Genomic DNA, 25,516 nt, shown 5'->3' with positions numbered 1-25,516 from the left:
GACCTGGATTTTACAGGAATTGTGTGCAGTGGAGAACTTGTTCAGTGTAAATGAATGTCATTGTACTTCTAGGTAGGTTGGAAGTAAATTTCCCTGGTTTCTTGTGGCGTGTCTGGAGGTTTCTTTAGCTTCTCCTTTAAGCAGACAGGGTCATAGAGTTCAGGTCACGGAGTCTGGAGCCCTAGGCCCTTGCAAGCTCTGCCACTATGCCTGGTGTTGGAGAAAGTGCTTGCAGTCAGTTTGATGGTGGGTCGGGAGCATCTGTGGCAGTGCTTAAGCTGGAGAGGGCTCCAACTTCAGGGGTAGTTGTGGTTCTTTACGGGCAGAAGGGGGAGACTTCGTTCTCTGTCTTGCTTCTTGCCACCTTTTGCATCCTGTCATGCATCAGCTCTGAAAAGAACAGGTCCTTGGAGTTACTACAGCTCAGTATTGCAGCAAACACTATCCCTATTTCTCAAGATAAGCTTTTTCTTTATTTTCCTTTCTTTTTGTCTTACAGCTTTCTGTAGCTGAAGGAAAATGGTGGAAGAGAGTGGAATAGAGACAACTCCACCCGGTACGCCCCCACCAAACACAGCAGGGGAGACTACAGCTGCTACCACTGCTGCTACAAGTAGGTCATTAGGTACAGAAACTTCCTCAGAAACTCAGTGATATTTATTCATGTCTTTTTAAAGCACAGCAGTTCATCCAGAGGTGTTGGGATCAACCTAGAGAGCTCTTCTCCAGGCTGATGGGAAGAATTTGTTTCTTTCTCATGGCAGTATGGCATACATCTGACAGAGAGTAGTGTAAATGTTTTTTTTATTCTTGAAACATTTTGATGAAGTCATGTGGATGCACTTAGGGTTTTTAGGGGCGTGGGGACAGGGAATACTGGCCAGTACAGTGCACAGTGAGATGAGCAGCACAGAACGGAGTTCAAACAAGTCTACAGTCTTGTGGGGGATAGTGAGAAACGTGGACGATCACTTGGATTTTACTGTTGTGGGTGGTAATCAGAGCACTGAATCTGATTTTTCCAGAGTCTGAACCCCATGTGCTTGACTACCAAATGCTCAGTTTTCTGACACATCTGGTAACATTACCTCGAGTCACACTAGTGCCGTGGACTCCCGAGTGGAGCGCTCTTAGCCCCAGGAGGATGTGCTGGGTGATCCATTGGGTGCAGGAAGAAAATACCAGAGCATTCCTTAATAGTTCTTTTATCTAAAAAAAGCAGAAAAATCAAGCTTTACTGATATCGAATATACTTCTTGGCATATATTTCAGAAACCACCAGAGAAGACACAAATGTATATTCTTTGGGGCATCACTTGTTTTTCCTGACATGGTAAAAATGTCTGTAATATTAAATGCAAACAATATGTTGACAAATGGATTTGTCAGGAAATTCTGTTGGGAGGAGACATAGAAAACATTGCTGATGATTATAAGAAACAAGCGTGAGAACAGATCACAGTATGGAAGGTTTGCTGTACAGATGTTCCTAACGTGTTTCTGCTTATGGTTTTTGCTAAATTCTGTTTCAGTAATGAAATACAGAAAGAACAACTTTATTGTCAAATGCTGAAGGAGGGCTGTGCTGGAGAAGCTGCATCCTCAACAGTGAATGATTTCTTTAATAAAAGCCATGTTTTTATTAAGACTGCCTCAGAGTAACCATTGATGGAGTGATTGCTTTGACTAGGCTAAAAATGGATTCTCGAATAAGGTTACCGATCTATTTCCACCCATGACATTTATTGACCGCCTCATTCATAGGCAAGTTACTGCAGCAGTGAAAGTGGAGCTGGTGCACAAAGGGCTACAGGATGCCAGCAGTGTGGTTAATTTTATAGAAGTTCTCTTTAAATAGTAGGGGTTGTTTTTAGCTGCACCTTGTAATGGTAGAGGAAGTGACCGTGAAACTTTTGTGCATCGCACAGAGGTTTGCTGGTTGTCTTGTGGCAAGGGATTTAAATATGGCTTCAGCTTTCTTCTTGTACCAAAACAGACTTGCAGACTCGCTGACATTTTCTGTGATGACAAGTGGCCATCAGCAGTGTGCTACCCAGTAGTTATTTAAAAAAACCCCAAAACACACTTACAGTTTGTCCCTTCAAGATAAAGGTGGTTTATCCCTTCAAGATAAAGGTGGTGTTTTAAGAAGGAGTTACCTACTTCTTTGTAAGAAAGTCATGCGTTTGAGAAAATTGTTATTTGAAAGTGTTTATGTTGTCAATGCATTCCTGTTGCCAAAATCATTGCAAGTGTCACACAAAAAACCCTTTCCACTCTGTATATGTAAATTGGCAAAGAGAATTTCCTGAGCTATGTAAAAATCTTCCAGATGAATTAGCTTTGGTGGATTTTGAGCCCATTTGTTAGGAATACCAAAGTGCAACACCTTCTGATGATTTTTCCAGAAGAATTGAATGACATCAAGGAAGATGAACATTTGCTAGCTGAATTTCAAGATAAGCCTTCATATACTTGATGGCTGGGAGACGAAAACAAATAGCATGGTTTTGTAAGCACATCCAGCAACACCTTTTTGTTTGGGTCTGTGTGTCTTTGTAAGGCATTTTTTCCAGGTGTGACAACCATTAAAGCCATAATCGGAATATAGAACCAGACCTCCAAATTGCTGATGTAAAATTAATGAGGCTTCTGTAGTAACATTGCTCACACTACAATATTATTAATGGTATTCTATAGTGTGCTAACCATTAATAACATAACATATTGTTTTATGAATATACTATTCAAATACTAATTTTCAGTGGGAGCAGAAGAGTTTCTTGATCTTTATCTCATCCTTTTGATATTTCTGTTCTGTATGTTTTAAAATCTATGGAATATACTAGGACAGTGGCCCATGTAAGTATTTTGTAGCTATGTTGGGGGTGTGCATGTTCTGTTTTTTATTGACTGGTGTGCGTGATAAAGTTTGGAAACGACCTCCTTACGGTAACTTGGCACGTCACTTGACTGTCATCAATGTTTAGGCTGAGTGCAGTTTCACATCTGAGCTGATCCAACAGCTTAGTGCTGTAAAAACCAGTGTTTTCTGTTTCTCTGGCTTAATTTTCTGTCTAAATTTGGTTTAGAGAACAAAATTGGCTTATCCAAGGATCAGCTGGGGGCCAGACTGAAACACAGAAAGCAGAGCGTTTAGGAGCCTGGGTAGCTGGGTGCCAGGGAAGAGAGGGCTGCCTGGTGCTCAGCCCATCTCATAGACCTGTACCTCTGCAGTAAGTCCCAGCCTCACAGGTCCCCTGAGTGCATTTCTTAATCTAAAGAGGGACACTTCCTGCATCTTCGTTATTCCTGTTGATGAAGCAGGAAGAAGCGTGCTAGCTGGAAATTTCTGAGGCCCACTTCATCAGCTACAAAATGGGTAGTCAAATGTTGACTCGTCTTTTTAGCTGTGATAAATAGGGTCAGAGAAGAAAAGAGATTCCAGGCTACTATCTCCAGAAATTGAGGGCAATTGGTGGTGGTTGCAAACTCAAGCAGAACTAAACTTTTTTCCATTGAAAGGAGAAAAGCAGACTTGGTCAAAACTTACTTGTAAACTAGCTGAACAATTACATACCTGAATCTCTGAGATGAAGGCTTGGTGTTTCTAAAATTCCATTTGTCTTTTTTTCCCCTAGCTTTGTCCAGTCCCCTTGCTACACCAAGCCTGTCATCTTCTCCTGAGTGCTCAGCACCTCTGGCAGCTGGAGCATCTCCACTTCCTCCTCCTATGATGACTTCATCTTCTTTTCCACTTGTGCCATCTGCAACAGTTTCTACTATGGCGCCACCTCTAACTCCAGCCCGACCTCCAGTTGCCCCTTCGTCTTCTAGTACCTCTGTGTCGCAGTTCTCTACAGCTCCTTCATTAAGCTCTACTGCTGGCTCTGGTCTTCCTGCACCTCCTGCTGGTCCCCCGATTTCAGGATTTTCCATGTCTTCAACGTATGATATCACCAGAGGCCACGCTGGTCGAGCACCACAGAGCCCACTGATGCCATCATTCTCTGCACCTCCCGTCACAGGTAACCTTTTGTATATAGACCTTTGTGCTTGTGAGACAGGATGAGGGGTCTCCTGGGTGGCTACTTCAGCAGTCTGCTAGAGTCCCACAAGTTCAGCTTCTTTAGTATTCTTGTGACACTTAATTACTGAGTAGCTGCGCTCGGAGGAATGGAGAATGGCCTTTGAAGTACGATCACGGTGTAGGACAAGAGTCCTCTTCCATAGAGTTCTGCTAGCACTCAGGCTCACAGAAAAGTGTTTGAGAGCAGTATTTTAAAATGTGCCCAGGAAAGCCCAGCTGACCATTTATTTCTGTGTTGCTGCTGTTCAGCTCAGAGGCAATTTCAGCCATTGTATTTCCACGGAATGGTAAGGTATCTCAGGCTGTAATCTCCTAATGGGCAAGTTTTTGTTCTGAGAAGCTCGCTATCTGTAAGAAGTCGTCCGTCACATGAGAGTAGCTTCTCTTTTCTTGCTTCTGGCTACTAAATTGCATCAGGACAGTGGAAAATACTTGCCTGCCATGCAAGCGAGTGCTGTAGTTGCTGAACTGATGTGATTTTCTACTAGCCTAATGGAAACTTAGCTCTTCAGCAGCAGTTGAGTCAGGCTTTAACCATTGTTTGTGACATGTCTTTTAAGCAGTCTGTCCAGAAAGACCTATGGAAATTTGAAGACAATAAAAAGCACCACTCTTAAGCTAACATGTCTTTGTTTAATTTTACACATAAGGTGCAGGTAGGCTCGGTTCTATGAGCAGATATTGTTGAACTCATTCACAGTAGTTGCCTCTGCTAAACTCTAACAAGCAGGATTGTTCTGGGGCCTTCAAGAAATGAAAGGAATCAGCCCAGTATTATTCTATTCTTCCTGTTCATTTTCCTGTAAAACAATTGCATGTTGCTACGGCATAAGAAATGAAACGCAGTACTTGTGTCTTGTTTTTCCCTCTTCCTAGGTGTCTTCACAGATCCTATTACTCAGCAAGCAACTTTCTCTTCCCCTTTGGCTCCTGGAACTGGTTCTGCAATCACTTTTCCTGAGGAGCTTGAAGACCCCAGAGTAGCTACTGCCCAAGGTGGAACACCTGCTGGAGGGCTGTGGGGGTTTATAAAGCTCTGTGGTTTTGTATGTTACCTTTCAGGAGGAACTACCATTTTTTGTTGTCTCTAACAAGATACAACTTTTAAGTGCATGTTGCTCTAGGTCCTGTCTTTCCTCTGTGCTCAGTTGCAGGTGGCTGTTTTTAATAGGCGCGTTTGCTGAAACTGTGCTTCTTTCCTTTCCAGAAGAGGAATGACTACATAAATGCAGGCGTCTAGGTGCTCGTGACAGGGAGATCCTTCTACCTTAGAGGTTTTGTCACATGCCCTTAAATCATGGGAAATGTCAGAACCTCTTTGATTCTTTGTACATCCTGGTTTTTTTTATCATTTCCTAATGAACTGAATTGGTTTTTTAGGGGATGCAAGTCCTTCCTGTTCTAAACCAAACAAGTCTCCTCAGGGAGAGGCAAATAAGTGTTTCTTCCACTGAGGAGGGGTTTCTTAAGAGGTGTCTGTGGTATTTTGTAGGATTTTTCTATTCCGCTAGAGGGCACGGAGTGTATAATGCAGAACAGATAATCCTTGTGGTGCGATCTAATCGTAGAGAGGAAATAAGCAGCAACAACTGACAGCATCTCATGAGCCTGTAACCTTTTTGGAGCTGTGACATGCTACATCTGAGTAGCGTCGTGAAGGCTGTGGCAGAAAGATGCAGGGACTGTGTGTGAGCTCTGAGCTGCCTTCAGGAGCAACACTACTATCTGTACTGTGCGATAGTAAATCGGAAGGAAGAATCAAGATTGACGTCCCAGTGGGACTGGAGACTTTTGGAGGGGCTTTCAAAGCCTTTTGAAGAAGAAAATCTGGAAGAATGAGTTGTGTGTGATGTGGCATAGTGAAGCCCCCCTTTACTCCAGTCATCTTGACAGTGCTACAGTCTTAAAGAGCAAGATTAATCGTCCATCAGTATGGTGAGAGCAGAGTTGTCGTGCTGCTTTTTTCTAGGGCACGTGTCTTATAATCATAAAAAGACAGCTTCTTTGGTCTTCAAGTAGAAACGTCTTCCAGTCACCATATTCCTCTTGCTTTTTTGCGATAGAAGGTAATGTTCCAGAAGAGAAGGTTTTCCTTGTGACATGATTTTGTAGCCCGTTTGAAAGGGCAGTAGTGAATTAGTTGAAAAGCCAATCTCATCCACGTTATTGTTGCCTGTATACCAGTAGGATCCAGCAAGTGACCTATGTCTGTTTCTGGAGAATGTGTATGATTGACTTCAACCCAAATGTAGATTCTTTGATTGGAGTATTAAATGTTGTACGTGCTCTGTGTTTTCCATGACCTCTGAGAATTTCCTAGGTGGAAGAATGAGGAATCATTAGTTGTACTGAAGCTGTCAAGTGTTGGATGTGTGGAAGCACATGTCAGAGTCAGGTTTTTAAACATCAGACAGAATCTGTGAGGCTTAACTGTCAGTTGTTGCAGAAATGCAAGCTGGATTCTCTGTTGAAGTGCATACACGGCAGTGCTGCAGTTATCTCTGTTTCTGCTCTTGAAATCGATTGAACTACCTTTTTTGCTCTGCTGTTCTTCAGAAATCCAACACCATTCTTTCAGATGTCCCTCAAGGTAGATAATAGGCCAGCAAGACCCTGTCAGTGTTTGTGCTTACATTTAATGAACTTTTAGGTCTGTCAGCAGCTCCACCTGGGATTTGGCTGGAGAAGATAGAGCGTTTTTTCAGCGTTGTTTAGAATCTACTTATAAATTGAGGAATTTCAGCTCAATTTCAGCTGTAAAAATATTTATTAGTAATGGGCCATTCAAAAATAGGTCCTCTTGTCTGTAAGGTCATAAAAAAGAGGCTCTTCAGTTGGAGTTGTCACAGTTTGAGTCTAGCTACCGAGTCTGATGATAGCTGTAATTAGTATTTGTTAAATGTTCAAGACTTCCCGTCCCAGAATAGGAGGAAATCAAGTGTGTTGCCCACCATCACTGGCAGGCCTGTTTCTGCATTGGTGCGTGAGAGGATGGCGGTGATGATATTTGGCCTTTGCTGTATCCGAAAAGTCACGCACTCCTAGTCACGTCTTGCAGCATTTGTGCTGGGGAATGAGATGCACCAGGCATTACAAAGTGTAAATGTGGTAAGAAGACCACGAAGCAGCTTAATACTTGGGTTTTGTTTGGTTGGGTTTTAACTGTGCTATTGTGAGTTTCTTGGGGAAAAACGAGAAAATAATATGGAAGTCTGTTTGCTTATGTTTAGGGTGTAGCTGAGAATCCCATGGTGAAGTCTGTTCTTGATAAACCCAAACATTCAGTGGAGACCATGATTACACCACTGGACCCTGGCATGGTTCCATATATCAGTAAGTATTTGTGACAAACCATTAAGTAATGCATAGAATGTTAGATTAATGTAACAGCACTTGAAGTTTATCTGGAGAGTGTGTTAATTCTGTCACAGTTACGTGGTGATTTCTCAGGTGCGTTGTCCAGTGAGACTCTCACTCTGCAGGCTGATTTTTTTATGTGCGTCTTAAGGTTCATTTACTTGTGTATTCTGCTGTAGTTTAGGTAGTAGCATAGTAATACCCTTCAGTTCAGGTTGTGAGAGATGAGCAAGTTACAGAGAACAAAACGGTGACAAGTCCTTGTCTGTAATCTGGAAGTCACATACTTTTTTCCCTCCCTGTTTCTCTGTTTGAGGGAGTGATATGGAATTGAGTTTAAAATATGCTGTATGTGTTCTGTTGGATCTGGTGATTAAATCCCGGTGTGTAAGGTATCGCATTGAGGGTCGACAAGCCGAAAGGTAAGCGTGCTCACAACGGTGTTTACATCGCTTTTGAGGCTTTCTTCTGACTTTCAGCTGTTCTGCTTTTCTAGCCCAACAGTATTTATACTATTTTAGGAAGCTCAGCAAACTTGAAGCAGTTCCTGAAACACTTGGGAAGAACATTGAAAAGGCTAAAACAGTCTAATAAAGTCTCAACTACCAGAAGGGAGGTTGTGGGGAGGTGGGCAATGGTCTCTTCAGCCAGGTGAGAGGAGATAGGAGAAGGGGAAATGGCACAAAGCTGCGCCAGCAGAGGTTTAGATTGGATATTAGAAAGAAATGTTTACTGAAAGGGTTGATGATCTACAAAGGTCTCTTCCAGCCGTAGGATTCTGTGATTCTGTGAAGTATTGCTGAGCATTGAGCCTGGAATGAAAAGCATAGTATCTCAGTTAGAGCTTTAAAATGAATAGGAAGGAGCAGCATTGTGGTAGTCACAATTTTGTGTTTTACTAAAGTACAACCTGTGGGCTATGCTGCAGGTTTAAAAGTAAGTACTAAAGTACCTCCAGCACAGAGAAGGGCAATGGAAACGTAGGATGAGAGAGTGGTTTGGTTTGGAAGTGACCTTACAAATTGTCCTCAGCAGAGGGGGCTGAAACTCTCTGCACTAGACCACACTGCTCAAAGCCACATCGAGCCTGACCTTAAGCACTTCCAGGGATGGGGCATTGACCCAGAAAAATCTGATTTTCCCTAAGGGGAATGTCAGTCTGTGGCATTGGGAGACTTCTCCTTTTCTTGTTTTTGGTGTAACTTGCCGCCTGTTCCGTTAGATCATTCTGAAGCTGCTTGTTGGAATAGCTTTTGGGGTTCTTGTGCAAACGCGGTCACAGCAGTGAAGAACATTTATGTCCGTTTTCTTCTAAAGCAGTTGATTGCCATCACATCTGGCATGCATTGTGATATGACTGTAGTTTGAAAGTGTATCAGGCATTTGTTCTTAGTCTGTCACTAGCACAGTACTTTGGGATGAAAACTAAACATGAGAAATTGAATAGGAAAAATGTAATCAGAAGTTAAGAGAGCCTTTGAGACTGGGTTGTCTCCCAACTAATTCTGTAGGTGAAAGACAGGTTGATCAACACTTGCCAAGGATCTTCCTGAACAGCTCCATTCTTACATTTAGTATGTAGGAATTCATTGTGCAGCTTTTCAAACATGAGTTTTATCATAGCTTGTGTTACTGTTTGAGATTCCTGTTTGGGAAAGGCTATGGTGCTTTTTCATGACTTTTTTGGTTTTTCTACTGTTGAATAAAAAGAGTAATTTTTTTAAATCGCTGTTTTCTGTTTAACTTGAAAATTCTGCTCCAGAGGGGTTTTTTGCACTCATCTCTGAGTGTTGTATGATGTGATTGAAAGAGAATGTTGTCTAACAGATCATGTTCCCATGTAGGGAGCCCAAGAAAGAATAGACAGCTTGCGCCGGACTGGAGTAATCCATGAAAAACAGCCTGCTGTATCGGTAGAAAACTTCATTGAGGAATTGCTTCCTGACAAGTGAGAACCTGAAATATATCCCTGAGGTGGGGAGAGGGTTGTTTCTCATTGACTCAAAGGGTCTTGCTTCCAGTGCTTTAAAGAATAAAATGTCATTTATATGTAGACACATATAAAATATATGAAACAACCGGAGCCGTAGAATTTTTTACAAGGGAACACAGGCACTTCAGTTTTTTATATATACATGAGTTGATACATGCAAATTTGATTTGAAAAATGCTGGGATGCCTTGATGTAAGTCATTGTTACATTTTTAACTACAGTTGTATTAGAGGTTGTAAAACGGTCATCATTCAAGGGCTAACATGTTGCTTTTCAACAGACTCTAACTTGGCTGTCATTGCAGGTGGTTTGACATTGGATGTCTGATTATCGAGGATCCAATTCATGGAATTCATCTGGAAGCTTTTACCCAAGCAACACCAGTGCCTTTGCAATATGTTCAGCAGGCGAGTTTTCTGTTTTCTTATTAATGTTGGATTAAGACTTAGGATTTAAGATTTAATTTATGATGTCAGCTCTTACTGGTAGTAGCTACACTTGAATTTCTTAGTTTATAAAATGAGGATCAAAAATATTTTTCAGTCATGCATTGCCTAAAAATCTTCAGGCCTTTGTAGAAAAGCAGTTCTCCCTTGGGAGTCTTCATTCTGCAGTACATGGCACTTGAGCCGCTGATTTTAATTCTTGTTAAAGAAGAAGAAATATTCCAAGAAGAAGTTAACCAAGGAAAAAATAACCTCAAAGTACTCCCTCAGAAAAGGAAGTACAGCTTTAATTATTGAATTGTTGTCATCAATCTGATTCCATGACTCACAAATGTTTAGATAGATAAGAATCCTCACTCTTCCTTAGGTGCAGAAGGAGGTCTTGTAGCTCAAGTAATGCACTAAGCAAGTGCACCTAGGAGGTGCAGTAAGCACTCTTACCCGTCCAAAGGCTCAGTTTCCTTTCTTTAGCTTACTTCCCAGATGTGTTTGAGTGTCATCTAATGCCAACAAAATGGCATCACCAGTGAGGTGTCTGTGTGAGCACGTTAGCAATTGAGCAAAGTATCTGGCACGTCATTTAGGAACAAGTGTCTATTTTGAGATCTTGCCACTCAGTCTTTAATAAAGCTCATAGAGCCTTCATATTTATGTTGTTAACCACCAGCAAACAGACAGCATGCAGTACAACTGCAAGCCTTTTAACTTGCATTAGATCAAATTCTACTCTCCTGTTGAAAGAGAACTGTGCTTGTATATACTTCAACAGAAAAACACTGCTTGCTTTCATACTTTTCAGAGTTAAATTTTTCCTGGTGTTGCTGGTACATTTTTCAGTTGAGTTGTGCATGGTGTGGCAGTGAGTCATTGGGCAGCAGTTGTTACCCTTATTCCCATTATGCCTGTCTCTTCCAGAATCAGAGTGGGTTTTTCTTGAATGCAAGATATTTAGGCTTCTATAAAACCAGTCCAAAACCAAGTTCTTATGCAAAAACTACTCACAGAATCATACAATCTCCTGAGTTGGAAGGGACCCATGAAGATCATCAACTCCAAGTCCTGGCTCCACACAGGGCCAGCCAGGTCAGAGCACGTCACTGAATGGTCAGAATTCGCTAGGAGTTTACTGCAGTCATGGGCCTCCAACTTGAGGCATCTGGAGTCCCAAAGCCCATCGACTCTGTTGAAGACAGAGGCAGTGAAGGTGTTAAACTCCTTTTCTTTCTCTGTGTCCCTGTTAGTAATGTGACCGTTCTCATCTAGCAACAGACCAATGTTCTCTCTGGTCCTCCTCTTGTTGTTACTGTATTTGAAGACCCCAGACTGTCTACCACAGTATTGTCCAGCCTCGGCTCTCTCTAAGCTTTGGCCACACACATTTTCTCCCTGCAAAGGTGAAGAGTGTCCCCGTAATCCCCCCACATTTCCTGATCTTGCTTCCACTTTCTTTTTCTGCTGAGCTCTAGAGGAACGTCCCTGCTCAGCCTCCTGCCCCACCTGCTTGATTTCTAATGTTTTGGAGTTGCCTATTCCTGTGCTTTTAGGAGGTGGTACTTAAAAAGTGGCCAGCATTGATGGACTTTCAAAAGCAGTTTCCCAGGGGACCTTACCAGCTACTTTCCTGAGCAGTCCAAAATCTGCTCTCCCTGTATCTAGTGTTGAAGTTTTGGAGGCAGTTTCCCTTCTTTCAACAAAGATTTTGAATTTCACTACTCTGTGGCCAAGAAGTCCACCTACTTCTACTTCCCCCCAAGTCCTTCTTTGTGGATGAGCAAGAGATCTAGGAGGGCACCTTTCTTCGTTGGCTCCCTCAATACCTGAACAAGGAAGTTACCATCCAGTTGCTTTCGGACTCTCCTGGACCTGTTTGTATTAGCTGTGGTGGTGTTCCCAGCTAACATCTGGCCAGTTGAAACCCCCGTAAGGACACGGACAGGGGATCTAGAGGTGGCTCTTAGTCCCTTGAAGAATAACTCATCAATGTTGTTGTTGTTCTGGCTGGGCAGTCCACAGTAGACTCCCACCCCTGACTCTGACACTCTTTTCCCGCTAGCCTGGTTTTATTCCCTTCCCCCTTCAGACCTAGTTTAAAGCCCACTCCACAAGCCCTGCCAACTGCTGGGCTAGGATCCTTGTTCCCCTTTGGGACAGGTGGACCCCATCTGCCGCCAGGAATCCCAGTGCCAAATAAACCATCCCATGATCAAAAACCCCCTGGTGTGAAAAGAGCTAATCACACGCAGAGTCGAGGTGTTCATTTCAGTTCTGGTCAGAACAGGGTGCCAGGCCTAAAACACCAGCACGTACACCCAGCACATCAAGCGTGCCTTTTTTATTACAGTCAGATGTAGCCGATCGGTGGTGTGAAACTTCCTTACCCACCTTTCATTCACCGTCACCATAAAGACGTGTTTTTCCTCATGGTTCAGAGACTTGGTGAGGCCTTGTAATTAGCACCCGCATGATTCACAAAGCGGGGTACAACTCGGCATTAAAATCAGTACAGGGGAGTTAAGGAGACGTCGTTTCTTGATGCTATTGCAAGGCTAGATTTGTGTTATATGCACTTACAAAAGGGGCAGAATACTTTGCAGGGTCCTCTTCTTCTAAATTCTTGGTCCATGAAGAGATGCCATCCTGGTTACTGTAATCTCAGAAGGTACCGTGAAGGGTACGTGAAGTGTCATGTACTTTGCACTCTGAACCCTTAACTTTTCCTACATCGGTAACAATTTCTACATGATCGGAGTTAACTTGGGAGAATCGACTTTAAATTCCCGTTTTGCCTAAAACCTTTTGGCTGAGACAACACTGTCCTCACCAGGAAGACAGTGTTTCAGAAGGTCATGAAGATGATGTTTAAAAAGTAAGTGGAGTTGCAGTGCTGGAATTCCAGATGGTCATTTGGAGACAATCCATTCACAGCTGATTTGTATAACTTCACTGGGAAACATTTGTAGGGGGTTATTAGCTCTATTATTACGCTGCACCTTTGAAGTAATGGGGATTTTATTGCTCCCCTCAGGGCAGAGTTGCAAATACCTCGACACTTGGATACGAGTAAGGGATTGAGGCCAGTACTGCGGAGGCATGATATGAACACATATACCCCTTTGACCTCAGTCAGAAGGCTCTTGTGACTTCTATTACATTTTGCCGTGCCTTGTGTCAAACATAGTGTGTTTGGAAAACACAGTTAGAAAAGGTTCTCATCAGAGACTGCTGAGCGTGATTGCCAGAGGACTGCCAGGCCCTGAGCATCTACAGGGGCACAGAAATCTGCTGGCTGTTCATGCTATTGCTAAGTGCAGAATCCAGTTTACTTCTAAAAGTTACAAATTCTGACATAAAGTACTTGAAACATGAATTTCTATAAATCACTGCTCCACTTCAGAGGCTTTTTAGAGCCGTATAGAGATTGCTCATAAACTCGATTTCCCTGGAATGTCCCAAAGCTGTATTTGATGGGAACTAACCCACTTTTTTCTTTGTTTTTCTCATATGTGCCAAGAGGAGTGTCCAGTGGGGACGTACGGGGTGCAGTGTGCTGAGCCCTGCAAGTGTATGAATGGTGGGAAATGCTACCATATTGGTGGTGCCTGTCTCTGTGAAGCAGGATACACTGGAGAGCAGTGTGAAACAAGGCTTTGTCCTGAAGGAATTTATGGTCTCAAGTGTGATAAAAGATGTCCCTGGCACAGGCCCACTACCTGGAGGTAGGCTTTACACCCTTGAACCTGTTCTTCTGTAGAGAAGATAGAAATCTGAAAAGAAAGATTTCCTGATTTTTCTAGTACTTTCATGCAATCTGAAGCAGCGAAGGACTTGTGAGAGAATCTGGTATTCCCTAACTGGATCAGGAAACTCTCAGCCCAAAAGAGCTTCTGAATTACAGTGCTTGCAGCTATATGTGATCTTAATATTCATTGCTGTATTTATTTGGTTGCTTACCCGCCAAATAAATATTATGACAAAGTGGGACCTTTGTCTCTGTTTACCAGGTGGGTAGATCATTACATTGCTCACTGTGTGTAGGCAGGATAGATCATATATCCCTTGCACGTTCTGGTGTGCTGTAAGTGCAAAATAACTGAAATCAGTATATGTGGTCAGTTGATGGCAGCTCCAGCCAATCCTCGTGCTTGTCAGCCTCTATGCTTCGTGAAGGGTTAGATATAGGTATACCTGGGAGGTTCTATTATTTTCCAGGGGTCCAGAGAGCACCAGCAGGTAACAAGCCTCTTATGCAAAGAGTTTTTTCAGAAAAGGTTCTTGTCCATTACCTCTTTTGGTAGATATGCAAGGATTTGAGCTAGAGTGTGTATTGAACCCAGCCCTCTGTTCTCCGTGACCAGGTGAAAGTATCCATTTTTCCCTTGGTACTCAACAGTCAAGAGAAAAGAGAGAGTGAGCACTGGCTGGCTGAGACTAAGGCCACATAAACCCCGTTTCCTCAGTGGGGTACAGCAACAGCGCTGTGACCTGGTATGAGCAGATCCATACGTCCCTGCCACTTCCCATCACAGGTTGGGGGGTTTACAGAAACTTGTCATTCTGAAGATGCAGTTTGCAGGAAGAAGCAAAAAAGGCCTCTGTCTGCCTTTGTCAACATTAGCGCCTTGTTTTGTACAGGAATGTACAAAATGTAGGAATTGCAGCATTTCAGACTGGTTTTGGCATGTCTTTACTCACGTGACACCTGGTGTAAAAAGAGCACACTGTAGCTACGTACTTTTCTACAAGGGTTTTTCCTTTTGTCTTGTAAGCTCTTTCTGGTGATCTTCCACCCCTGCTTCACATTTGTAAATAAGACTGTGGGAGGTCATTCTGCATCACCAACTAATTTGGTATAGTTAGGCTGGGATTAGGGTTTTTTCAGGACACGTTCTGGTGGCGTTTCTTTTGTCTCTTGCTTTCTCTGAGGGATATGTGCATACATATATATATAGGCTCCCTTTCTTAATGTATAAATCTTACTGCCAATTAGTCTGACTTCATGAAAACCCATCAAAATCCTTCAAAAGTATTACAGCTTCCTACACCTATTTACAGGACAGTGATGTATGTCTTAAAATGCCAGTACTAGTAGTTTTATAAATACGTTCTAATTTAGATCTCAAGAACTGTTCAGTTGTAGATTGTCATTTTTAGTCCTGAATTACTTATCCTTCCATCCCCTCCTGGCAGCTGTCACCCTGTGTCTGGGGAATGCTCCTGCAAGCCTGGCTGGTCGGGGCTCTACTGCAACGAGACGTGTTCTCCAGGATTCCATGGCGAGTCATGTCAGCAGATCCGCAGCTGCCAAAATGGTGCTGACTGCAATAGTGTGACTGGAAAATGCACCTGTGGCCCTGGATTTGAGGTAAATAAGTCTCTCTTTCGCAGTACATTTTCAACTCCATTGGCTTTAGTTGAGTGCCAAGTTCTTCATGGTGCCCGAGTGTCCTTTCTCCACCACAGGAAAAGAAAGGTAACGGTATTTAGATACATAAATAATACTGGGCGTTGTCTAAGATTCTGAGGCAAATCTGGGATTGGTTCTCAGCACTGAAGTGAAGGCATTTCAGGAAAGAAAAGATAGTGACTTTGTAAGACAGTGATAAGTAGGAGGATGTGCTTGTGAGGTGTAAATAAAGGGAGGAATGATGGTTTCAATCATTATCTTGCTACAGAAGCTCCTGATGTTCCATTCAGAGAAAATCTAGAGCAAGACACTTGTTTTTGCGGTTCAGGATGGATTATTCTGCAGCTTTTCCATGCATTTGCGGTTACCTGTGCTTTGGATATTTACAGGGTGACTGTTGTAGGAACAACAACTGTGAAAACTTCAGTCAAATTAATTCCTAAAAATACTGTAGACATCCACGTTCCATGAACCTGCTGTCTTACTGAGATTTGGTTTCGTGAAGGGCTTCCTTATTACTTAAGATACTGTCCATTGATCTAACCAAGTGGTGTTTGCTGTGTGACCTGAGCTCTCCCAACAACTAACAGGAAAGTAATGCTTACTGTGGACTTAAAGAGCATGAAGGAGTCCCTCGCCATGAAATTTCAGATACCTTAGTGACAGCCTGGAACAGGCATGTTCTCTGGCTTTTGTAGCACCTGAGTCAGTCTACAGAATGTACTGGTTCTATTGTCTGAATAGTTTTTAGACTCTGTTTTTGTGTCATTCAGGGTGCTGCTTGTGGTACTGCCTGTCTTCTGGGGACGTATGGAATAAACTGTTCATCTGTATGCAACTGCAAAAACGAAGCCATCTGTTCACCAGTAGATGTTTCTTGTGCCTGCAAAGCAGGTAAGCATCCCTTCAGTTTAATTTCCTTTTTCCCTAATCATAAAATGAATTTGAGTTTTGGAAGTAGTGAAGAAGAAAGAAACTTAATAAAAAGCAGACCACGCTGAAGGCCATATCACCAGCTGATTTATGCTTCTGCTGCTCTGGGAGGTGAAAACTAGGAAACCATCTGCCCCAAGAAGAGTGCACATGCCTCATGTTTGTGTTCTCAGTGGGCTGGAGGCTGCTGCGGCTTAGTGAATTACTGGTGTTTACCCTGAGGTGTGCCACCACTTCTCTCTTGGTGGCAGTGCTGTCATCTGCTGGATGTACCACAGGCATGCCTGCCATGTGTCTGACAGCAGCCTGCCTAGTCGAAATGCATAGGCGGGTTTCCCTCAGCCTGGGTGTGCATGACCTTTGGCTGCAACCCTTGTCCCTCTCAGCCACACAGAGGCACCGATTTCTTCCTGCCATTTTAGCACTGATGTTAGTATCTCCTGGCAATTTATTCTATTTGAATGCTCTTTTCCTCACCAGCTCTCTGAGAAAACCTTGCCTAAGACCCTTCCAAGCCTTTGCGCGCTGTTCCCTGCTTCTGTGAGAAACTTTCTAGGTCTCCCAGTATTCGTGTGACTAGACTGACGCTCCTTGACCTCCCTGCCTGGCTCTCACCTCCCAGCAGTAATTCTGATGGACATTGTACCCCCTCAGAAACTGCACGTCCCTGCCCACCTCTGTCAGGGACTGATTTTTGCCTGAAATGACCCCTAAATGTGAAGTTCTCTATCCAGGGCACGAGGCGGCTTCGTTTCAATCCATGTGTTCTGCACAGTCTATTGATTAGGCTCAGTGCAGAATTACTTTTCCCTTGGCTTGCTGTAAACAAGGTACAAAATTAGAACCTTGGCTTGTGTCACTGCTGATGGTCACGTCGGACTGTCTCCTGCCGTTTCTATTGTATCAGATGGTCACATTTTTAAAAATCTATTTCCATTTCTCTGCCTCCAGCGTGCAGTCTGCAAATCATTGCTACCCAGCATAATCAGCAGTGAAGGGTGCATTTTAGAACCATTTCCCATTACAGTCTTTTTTGCATCTGGAGGGAAGTACAGCAATGATCTAGAAGGTCTTCCATGTATCCTTGGAGAAATGCAACTTAGGCACTGCTGCTATGTTTCCTTCTGTTTTGTGTCTAGGATTTGAGTTTCTAAACTGTATTGCAGAACTCCATCTGTTCAGTACTGGCGGAAGAGTGATGAAAGCAGCAGCTTGAATGTAGGGAATACAGTCCTTGCTTTTTCAAGCCATGCCTTAAACCTTCAGTATCCTCTGGTGCTTGGTAGTGTAATTTCAAGGTGTCTGTGTTTTCCTTGCCAATCTGCCCTGAATTGCTATTGCACGGTCGCACCCATCTGCAAATGTGTGCTGTGCAGAGATGTCAGGAGGTGCCCTTCACCACCCTTGTTCCAACGTGGATAAGTCCTCGTCTGAAACTGCTGCTACTAGCTTGTAGCTAGTGGTACCCTGGCATTGCACATCTCCGAAAGATGCTGCCTGATAGGCAGAGTGAAACACGTCCTCAGAGAGGAATGGGGGAAAACTTGGATTAATTTGTCACTTGAAATTCTTCTTTTTGGCAGGTTGGCATGGTGTAGATTGCTCAATAAATTGTCCCAGAAGTACCTGGGGGCTTGGCTGTAACTTAACTTGCCAGTGCCTTAACGGAGGGGCTTGCAAAGCTCTGGATGGAACCTGTACCTGTGCTCCAGGCTGGAGAGGAGAAAAATGTGAATTCCCTTGCCAGGTAGTTTCATAATTTCACCAGATTTTGCACTGAATTTTGTCGGGGGGATAAGTCTCCAAGGAGGACTGCTCCTGGTAGCCCATACACAACTGGGTTGAAGATTGGTGACACATGACGACAAATCTTTGGGAAGAACTCTGCAGTGCAACACACTGAAGTGCAGAAAACACACAGTTAAGATGCACAGATGAAAAACTCTTCCTGCTTCCATGCTTTAAAGTCGAGCCTCAGACTTTTCTCCAGCTCCTTTAGAATTTGTTGAAAAACACAGACCCAAATTTTTCCCCGTTGGCATCAAATGCTCTCCAGAGTGCTTCTGTTAAAGCAGAAAAAACTATGAGAGGAAAGAATGTGCCAGAAATAGATACTTAACATCAAACAACCTAGTTTTGATTACATTATCTTCTATCTCTGGTACAATATGAACGGAAAAGTTGCCTTCATTCTTAGTCAGCTGTGAGAAGGCACTGCGAAGAGTGCAGTGACAGACAGGTCTTTGCCTTCCTCTTGGGGCTCTGACGCTGTCACGCCGACATTGAGAAGTGCAAAGTTAGAAATCATTGCACTGCCATAACATTGCCTCATCAGGTCTGCTGCACCTTGCAATTTGTGCTTGGGGAGAGCAATCAAAATATCTAATTTCAAAGGTTTTAAAATGGTAAAAGTCAAAACCGATTTGTTTTATTCCATAACTGTTTTTTATTACATTTTGTAGTCAAAACATGAACTCTTTCTCTGAAAAACTGGCTCCATCTTTTCCAGTGATAATGTTTGGTTTTCTAGGAAATTCTTAGAAACTCCAGTTTTTAAATAAATTCTCTGCTCTACAGGAGGACTGTGTGGGGCTGGAAGGAGACAGGGGCCAGTTCTGTGGCTGTTTTGTTCCATCTGTGATTCACAGGTATGGAAATGTTGTTGAGTGTGGGATCCACAGGCAAACTGGGAGTAGGAGAGTAGACGGGTCAATCTGAAACCTTGCGCGCCTTCACAGAACCATTCCTCAGGAAGTGGTGAAGAGCTGTAAATATGCAGGGCTGTGCTGGCAGCTCTGGTACGTAAAGCCTTGCGTGCAGGAACCCAGAAAGCTTGGCTCTGGCAGCCAAAAAGAGGATCAGTTGTGCAGAAGCTGTGCTTCCACTTAGGTTTTTCAAACTTGAGAACTCAAGTGTCTCTGCACATATTTTGTTCTGCATGAAAATTGTTGCACTTTTCTGCAAGGTTTCTCTGGCATTTTCCTTGTGGTTTTAGGAAGTATTTGTATTTGGTTATCCATTAGAATTTGTGTTTGGCACTGTTGTCTATGGAGAGCAAGGTAATTTGAAAACATGATGAAACTCTGCAGAAAGGCATGCTATCACAAACCTTTTATCTCCAGGAAGGGATTTGAGTTCTCACCTAAATGTCTATGTAAGTGTTGGGAAAACTCTTCCAGCTTCCATAAGATGGAGTTGACACTCTTAAGTATGCCCCTCTCAGAGGGTTCTGGAGTTTTGTGTCTCCGTGCGATACTGTAGCGTTGCAAGCTTCAGCTTTCCTGTTTGTATTCAAGGGTCAGTAGTCTCTGTGGACTCTCTCCACAGGAGTCCTCACAGAAAGAGAGGGAGGCTGCCACAGCCAGCACTCACCTAACTGAGCCCAGAGTGTTCTTGGCCTTATTGTCGTCCCAAAAGCCGCAGTGCGACCTCCCCTCAGTCACTCAGATACCGCTGGGAAATGGCAAGGCTGCAAAAATAATAAAAGTAATTGGAGTGAATGATGAGAAAATAGTAGTATTGTCATTGTGCCATCGATGAGTAGTTTGTGAGACACTAGGGCAGACAAATCACCAGAGACCAAAAGTATGGTAACGAATGAAGCCAGGTTAAAGTAGGTAGATTCTGTGATTTGAAAGTCCGTAGTAAAAGTGTAGCATCTTTTTGTAACAGGTTCTAAAAATGAGCTGGCCGGTGTGATAGAACTATCCTGGGTGGAGATGACGACTTCAGGCGTAGCACAGACCTTGACTGCGTGACCTCAGGTATTGGAAAGGAGACACTGCTTTTAGCTTCAGTGAAATCTTCATCTATGGAAAGGAAAAAGATTTTGCTAGAAAGAGACTTTGTGCGTGATTCTAGAAAAAATGGAGTATCTGTCCTGGAATGATGTCATCACAACAGCGTGTGTAACGGACTAGTTTCAACACGTTGGTGATGTCAGGACACACTGTATGACATAAAGAGCATAGTTTGCTTTCTGTTCGGTGTCTGGAAATATCCTCCTCCCACGCTTCACATGTCAGAGCAATACTCCTGAGCAATACTTTCATAACACGGTCTCAAATAGCTGCTCTATAAAGTTACACTGCAGAGATAGCATCAGAAGGTAGGATTAAGAAAGGTGTTGTGGAACATATGTATATGCATAATAAGTGGAGCAGCAGGCAAAGGGTTTGTGACAATAGAGGAAGGAACTAAATTCAACAAAGTATGTTAGAATAGCTTGGGTTTTTTTTCTTTTAGGTTTGTTAAAGTAACCATCAGACTTGATATTTTTTGGTGTTTAGTATTACCTACCAGAACAGCGAGGATCTCTAGGGAGATCGAGCCATGTAACTCGTATCGAGTGTATAATTAAAAGACTGAATCTTGAATGAAATTAAAATACGGGAAAGGTTCCAAGTTAAGTTCTGTGAGTGCTAATTGTGCATTGTGCTAATTGTGCTGCTGTGCAACAGCTATTTCTCTTGATGCGTTACCTAATATTCTAATTTATCAGGAAAAAAATACCAGAAGAGATTTTATGGAACCCCTGTCTGTCCTCCTCGCCCCCCCCCTTTTTTTTCCTCCTTTTTTAAAAGAAACTTGTGCCTTTCGCGTAAGAATTAAGTGAATTCCTATTTCTGGTCTCAGGTTCTCTAAAAGTTAGGTGATGTGTAGCTGGCTGTATCATGTCATGAGTACCTAAAGGATCACTGGAAAACATTGGTAAGTTTTTCTCAGTGAAGTAATGGCTATTTGTTTTCCAAGTTAGGAAACAGGTAAGAAGTCAAGGTCTAAGATGACCATACTCCTCTACAGATAAAACTATCCAGTCTATCTTTTTAAATGACTTTTCTTCAAATATGCCTTAGGAGTTGTTTGTGTTGGAGAGGACATACAATGTGTAGTCAAATGTGTATAACATAAAAACTAGAGATGCATTTCACCTGCAACCCAAGTCAGCATGGCCTGACAAGTAACAGAATGTCAGTTAAGTCATTAAGAGCTGGGATATAGTAAACCTTAGAGGAAGACGAGCAAATCTCCATTTGTGAGTGTAAAGCCTTGAACTGCACGAATAATGAGGATGCCATTGCAAGCCTTGTGTATTTAGAAAGCAGCGCTAATTCAGAGTCAGGAAGTGCTCTGAAGAGTAGTTCACGGCTGTATAGAAAGTGTAGGAAGGAATGACGGTTTGTTCTTTCTGATTCCAGTCTGTTCCCCTGGGTTTTATGGACACCGCTGCAGCCAGACATGCCCCCAGTGTGTACACAGCAGTGGTCCCTGCCACCATATTACTGGCTTACGTGACTGCTTACCTGGATTTACAGGAGCCCTCTGTAACAAAGGTACAAGTTGTAGTAAAGACTCTCTGGGACAGAGAGACCAGGCACTTCAGCAATTTTCCTTCCGTCGCTTGGAAGCCATAAAACCAACAGCAGTTGCTGTTGTAGTGCTTGCAGCGTATAAATTAGGAATCTTAAGCAGGTTTAAACTGTTTGAACATTTGATCCTACAGTATGAAACCCACTGTATTGTTATTTGTATTATTTGTATAATGAGCATGTATAAAGGGCTTCCCAGAATTTCTAATGCCTTACTGAACATTATACTAAGCAGTACCTGTCTTGATCCTAGTATCAAGATTCCTCTTGAAATAAAGAAAAGGTAATCCCATTCTGATTACTAAGGAGTTCTAATTGTGTTTTGTTCCAGTATGTCCCAGTGGCAGATTTGGCAAGAACTGCATTGGAATATGCACGTGCATCAGTAACGGAATGTGCAATCCTATTGATAAATCCTGTCAGTGTTACCCTGGCTGGATTGGTAGTGACTGCTCTCAACGTAAGTATGAAATGTTCCCCTTTCTTTTAACAACAATCAATTCGGGTTTGGCTATTTACATTATCTAGTATTTAGTAAAAAACCCACTGTCCAAGTCAGAAATGAGGACTGTGTGGTATAGGAGGAAGAAATCCGAAAGTTTTCTTCTTCAGTTTATCAGCACTATCAGCAACATAATTGCACTCTGGCTTTTCTAAGAAGTGGGATGGAGAATATGAGAGAAGAGACCAATTTTCAGTCTTTCACTGCCCAAGAAGAGTTGTAGAGGATCTGCAGAGAGCTTCTGGCTGCTTCTTGCAGAAGCCACCCCTGCTTCCCCCCTTCGCCACCAGAACCTTGCCACATAAAAGCACAACGCAGATACCCGTTTTTACTGCCATTCTACCTCACTTGAGGAGTATTGCCTTGGTATGCTAAACCAGTGAAGACTTTGTTACTGACTCAGAGTGCTAGGCCCTAATTTCATTATGTTTCATAGGAGTTCTTTTATTAAATAATTCAGCATTCTCCAGATGCCTTGTCAGGTCTATGAAAATACTGATAATAGGAGAGAAATACCTGAGGCAGAATTCTCACGAGAAATAGATCCAATTCCATGAAGTACCAAAATCCACACGGTCCAAAACACTGTATTCCAAAGTTTCAGTCAACCCATTTCTGTGAATAAAAGAAGCCACACCAGAGCCTGATACGTCAACATTCCAAAGAGACTGTGCTGATTTCCAGGGAGGTGCATTTCCGAATACCATCCCACATTGGTTTCACGTCACTTATGGTAACTCATTTATGGCTTGGCTAGTCCAGGTTAACTAGCTCTGTACCAGTGCAATGTAGCAGCTGGTGACTTTGGAAAAAAAACTCTTTGCTGTCTAAATTCTGTGAAGTGATTGGCATGCACAACTAAGTATCATAGCAAGATAAATCTTGAGCCGATTCCTGTGGAAGCCAGTAGCAAGAAAGGCGTCTGGTTTTATGGTAAAATAAGTAGGTATTTTGGAGAGTAGAAGAATAGGGGTATTTAGGAGGAGGAGAGACTTACTCACAAATCAATAACAAGAAAATGGTGCCAGCAATATGAATGGAAGCATCTATTTAGACTATGCTCATGGGCTGTAACAGAGCAAGTTTCTTTGCTTTGTGTACAGGCCTTTTGTTCACATGGAAAATAACGATTCCATTAAATTCTTCTGGAACCAGTAACCTTCTTAAAACTTTTAACCTTTCATCTGTATGGGATTTACATTCCCTCATAGCTGACCACTATTTTCAAACAAAAACAATAACAAAAAGAATCATAAGGCACAACTGAAGCAAAAACAAGAAAAACCAAACTTAGTGTTTATTTTTTTGTCACTACAATGTAGTATATTTCTTAATGAAGTGAAATTTGGGCAAAACCACCACTTTGCAAAAATGCAGCCCACACATAGATGAGTCCTTTTGCATTTAAAGGATTCAGGAATTACTTTTTTTAAAAAATACTATATTCATCAATGCAACCACAGCAGCAAGAGTCCACTTGATAAAGGTACAGTCCTGATCATTTGCACTCTATTTAGGTAATTACCTAGACTCTAACATTAGAAATTAAAGAATTAAGCTTCATATTTAGCCTAAATCTATAGGCTGTGAGATGTGTTTCAACTTTCTCTATTTGTACTCCTTCAGTTTTGAGGCTTAGAAGACTTATACCTTTGGCTGTGTTCAACGTAACTGCTTGCAGATTAAAAAATAATGAAAAGAGGAAAGTTACTTGGCTTTCTGTGTGGAGAAAGCTGGTATGAGTGTCCTAGTTACTCAGGATCAAGTTTGAATTGCTGGCTTTTTCGACACTTCCAATGTTTTTCAACACTTTTTATGTAGAGTAAAAGAAGTCCTTAGTTAGAGAAAACCCAACCTGTGGCGATTTGCTCAGAATGGAGTAGCCCAAGAAATGGCTTTAAAAGCAAAACAACAAACACCAAGTGAAGCAGTGCTTCTATGTGAATGTAAGCAGCTCTGTTTGTGGATATCACTGATCTTTGTCATTTGGGATCAATTAATGAATTGCTGTGGGTTGTTTTAGCTTGCCCACCTTCCCACTGGGGACCGAACTGCATCCACACGTGCAATTGCCATAATGGAGCTTACTGCAGTGCCTGCGATGGGGAGTGCAAGTGTACTCCAGGATGGACTGGCCTTTACTGTACACAGAGTAAGTGACTTTTGTCATCCATTCTTGGTCTATAAACGAGTGACAGAACTTTCCTTTGGTGTTTTCACATTTCAGTCGTTGATGTCTTCCCACGCTGCTAAGCATTTTTGGCCCAGAAGATGTTACACGTTACCTCCGTGGTAGCAGGGGAGGCAGCTGCATAAGCACTGGCAGAGTGCTGGCAACTACATTTGAACTCCTCTTTAGCCTTGCTTTAGAGGAAGACAACTTTTGGCTGCGGCTGGGCATCCCTGTGGAAGAGTCTGTCATGTGCACACACAGAATGAATGACTCTGACATTCAGATGCTCCCCCTGCGGATGTGCAGTACTGGCTGTAGTCCATTAATATACTTACCCAGGATGTTTGCATTTTAGTTCTGGAGCAGTTGCTTCACTCCAGTTCTCTTCCCGCTCCTTCTATTGCAGGATGTCCCCTGGGTTTTTACGGGAAGGACTGTGCATTGCTATGCCAGTGTCAGAACGGAGCTGACTGCGACCACATCAGTGGGCAGTGCACCTGCCGCACGGGCTTCATGGGGAAGCACTGCGAGCAAAGTGAGTAGGAATGGCAAGTGTTGGTGCCTAAGAGCAATTACTCAACCGTCAGGGGAGTCTCTGTTTTGGCCAGTGTTTTGATACATCCTCTTTGCTTCAGGGGGAGTCTTAATGGGGTAGATGCTTCAGGAGTTGGACCTGGGCTTTTTCCAGAGAAAACCTGCAGAATTGGTTATGAAGACCTTATCTCTTGCTGTCTTCCCACATCGGCACACATGTCATATGACGTGACACCAGCCAGATGTCTGGCTCCGCTCATACGACTGCATGGGTTTTCAAGCACGGGGCTCTGAGTAGCGTGGGAGACCTGACAGTCTGGTGGAGAAGGACAATTGGTTCCTGTTTTGCCTGTTTCTTCATTGTCTTTTACCCTTTTCTTCTTTTTCGGTTTTCGTTCCTTCCTAATTTCACGGCCTTAGTGGCAGGCCCAGTACAAGTAAAGCCAAATCCCAAGTAGAGACAATTCCCTTCTCCTTTTCCCTCTTCCCTTCTCATAGTCTCCCAGATACACAGAGATCCTCTCGAAGCAAATCTTGTCCGTAGGGGCCTGCCACTGGTGACACATTGCCATCTGCTGGCCATGGACAGACAGAGTTTAGGGCTAGGAACAAAGGGTAGCGTCCGTGGTGCTGCAGATCTGTAATCCCGATACAGTTAAGAAGCTCCATCTGAAGGCTCGAGTCTGAAACAAGTGAAGGCAAAGAGCAAACCCGG

General features: G+C 42.9%; 1 protein-coding gene across 1 annotated transcript; it reads left to right on the top strand.

Annotated features, from left to right (window-relative positions):
- Positions 1-519: 519 nt before the first annotated feature.
- Positions 520-24,810, top strand: LOC311203689 (protein PRRC1-like; the record flags this gene model as incomplete). The annotated part of the gene is made up of 11 exons (XM_084278445.1): positions 520-613; positions 848-987; positions 3,908-4,028; positions 4,967-5,124; positions 7,321-7,423; positions 8,352-8,383; positions 9,292-9,395; positions 9,745-9,847; positions 16,064-16,184; positions 21,924-22,052; positions 24,674-24,810. The coding sequence occupies 11 exons, from the start codon at positions 520-522 to the stop codon at positions 24,808-24,810; spliced, it is 1,242 nt and encodes a 413-aa protein (XP_084134571.1).
- Positions 24,811-25,516: the final 706 nt, after the last annotated feature.

Source organism: Gallinula chloropus (genome assembly GCF_964237585.1).
Source record: "Gallinula chloropus genome assembly, chromosome: Z".
Classification (NCBI taxonomy): Eukaryota; Metazoa; Chordata; class Aves; order Gruiformes; family Rallidae; genus Gallinula; species Gallinula chloropus.
This window is presented reverse-complemented; position numbering and strand designations above follow the sequence as displayed.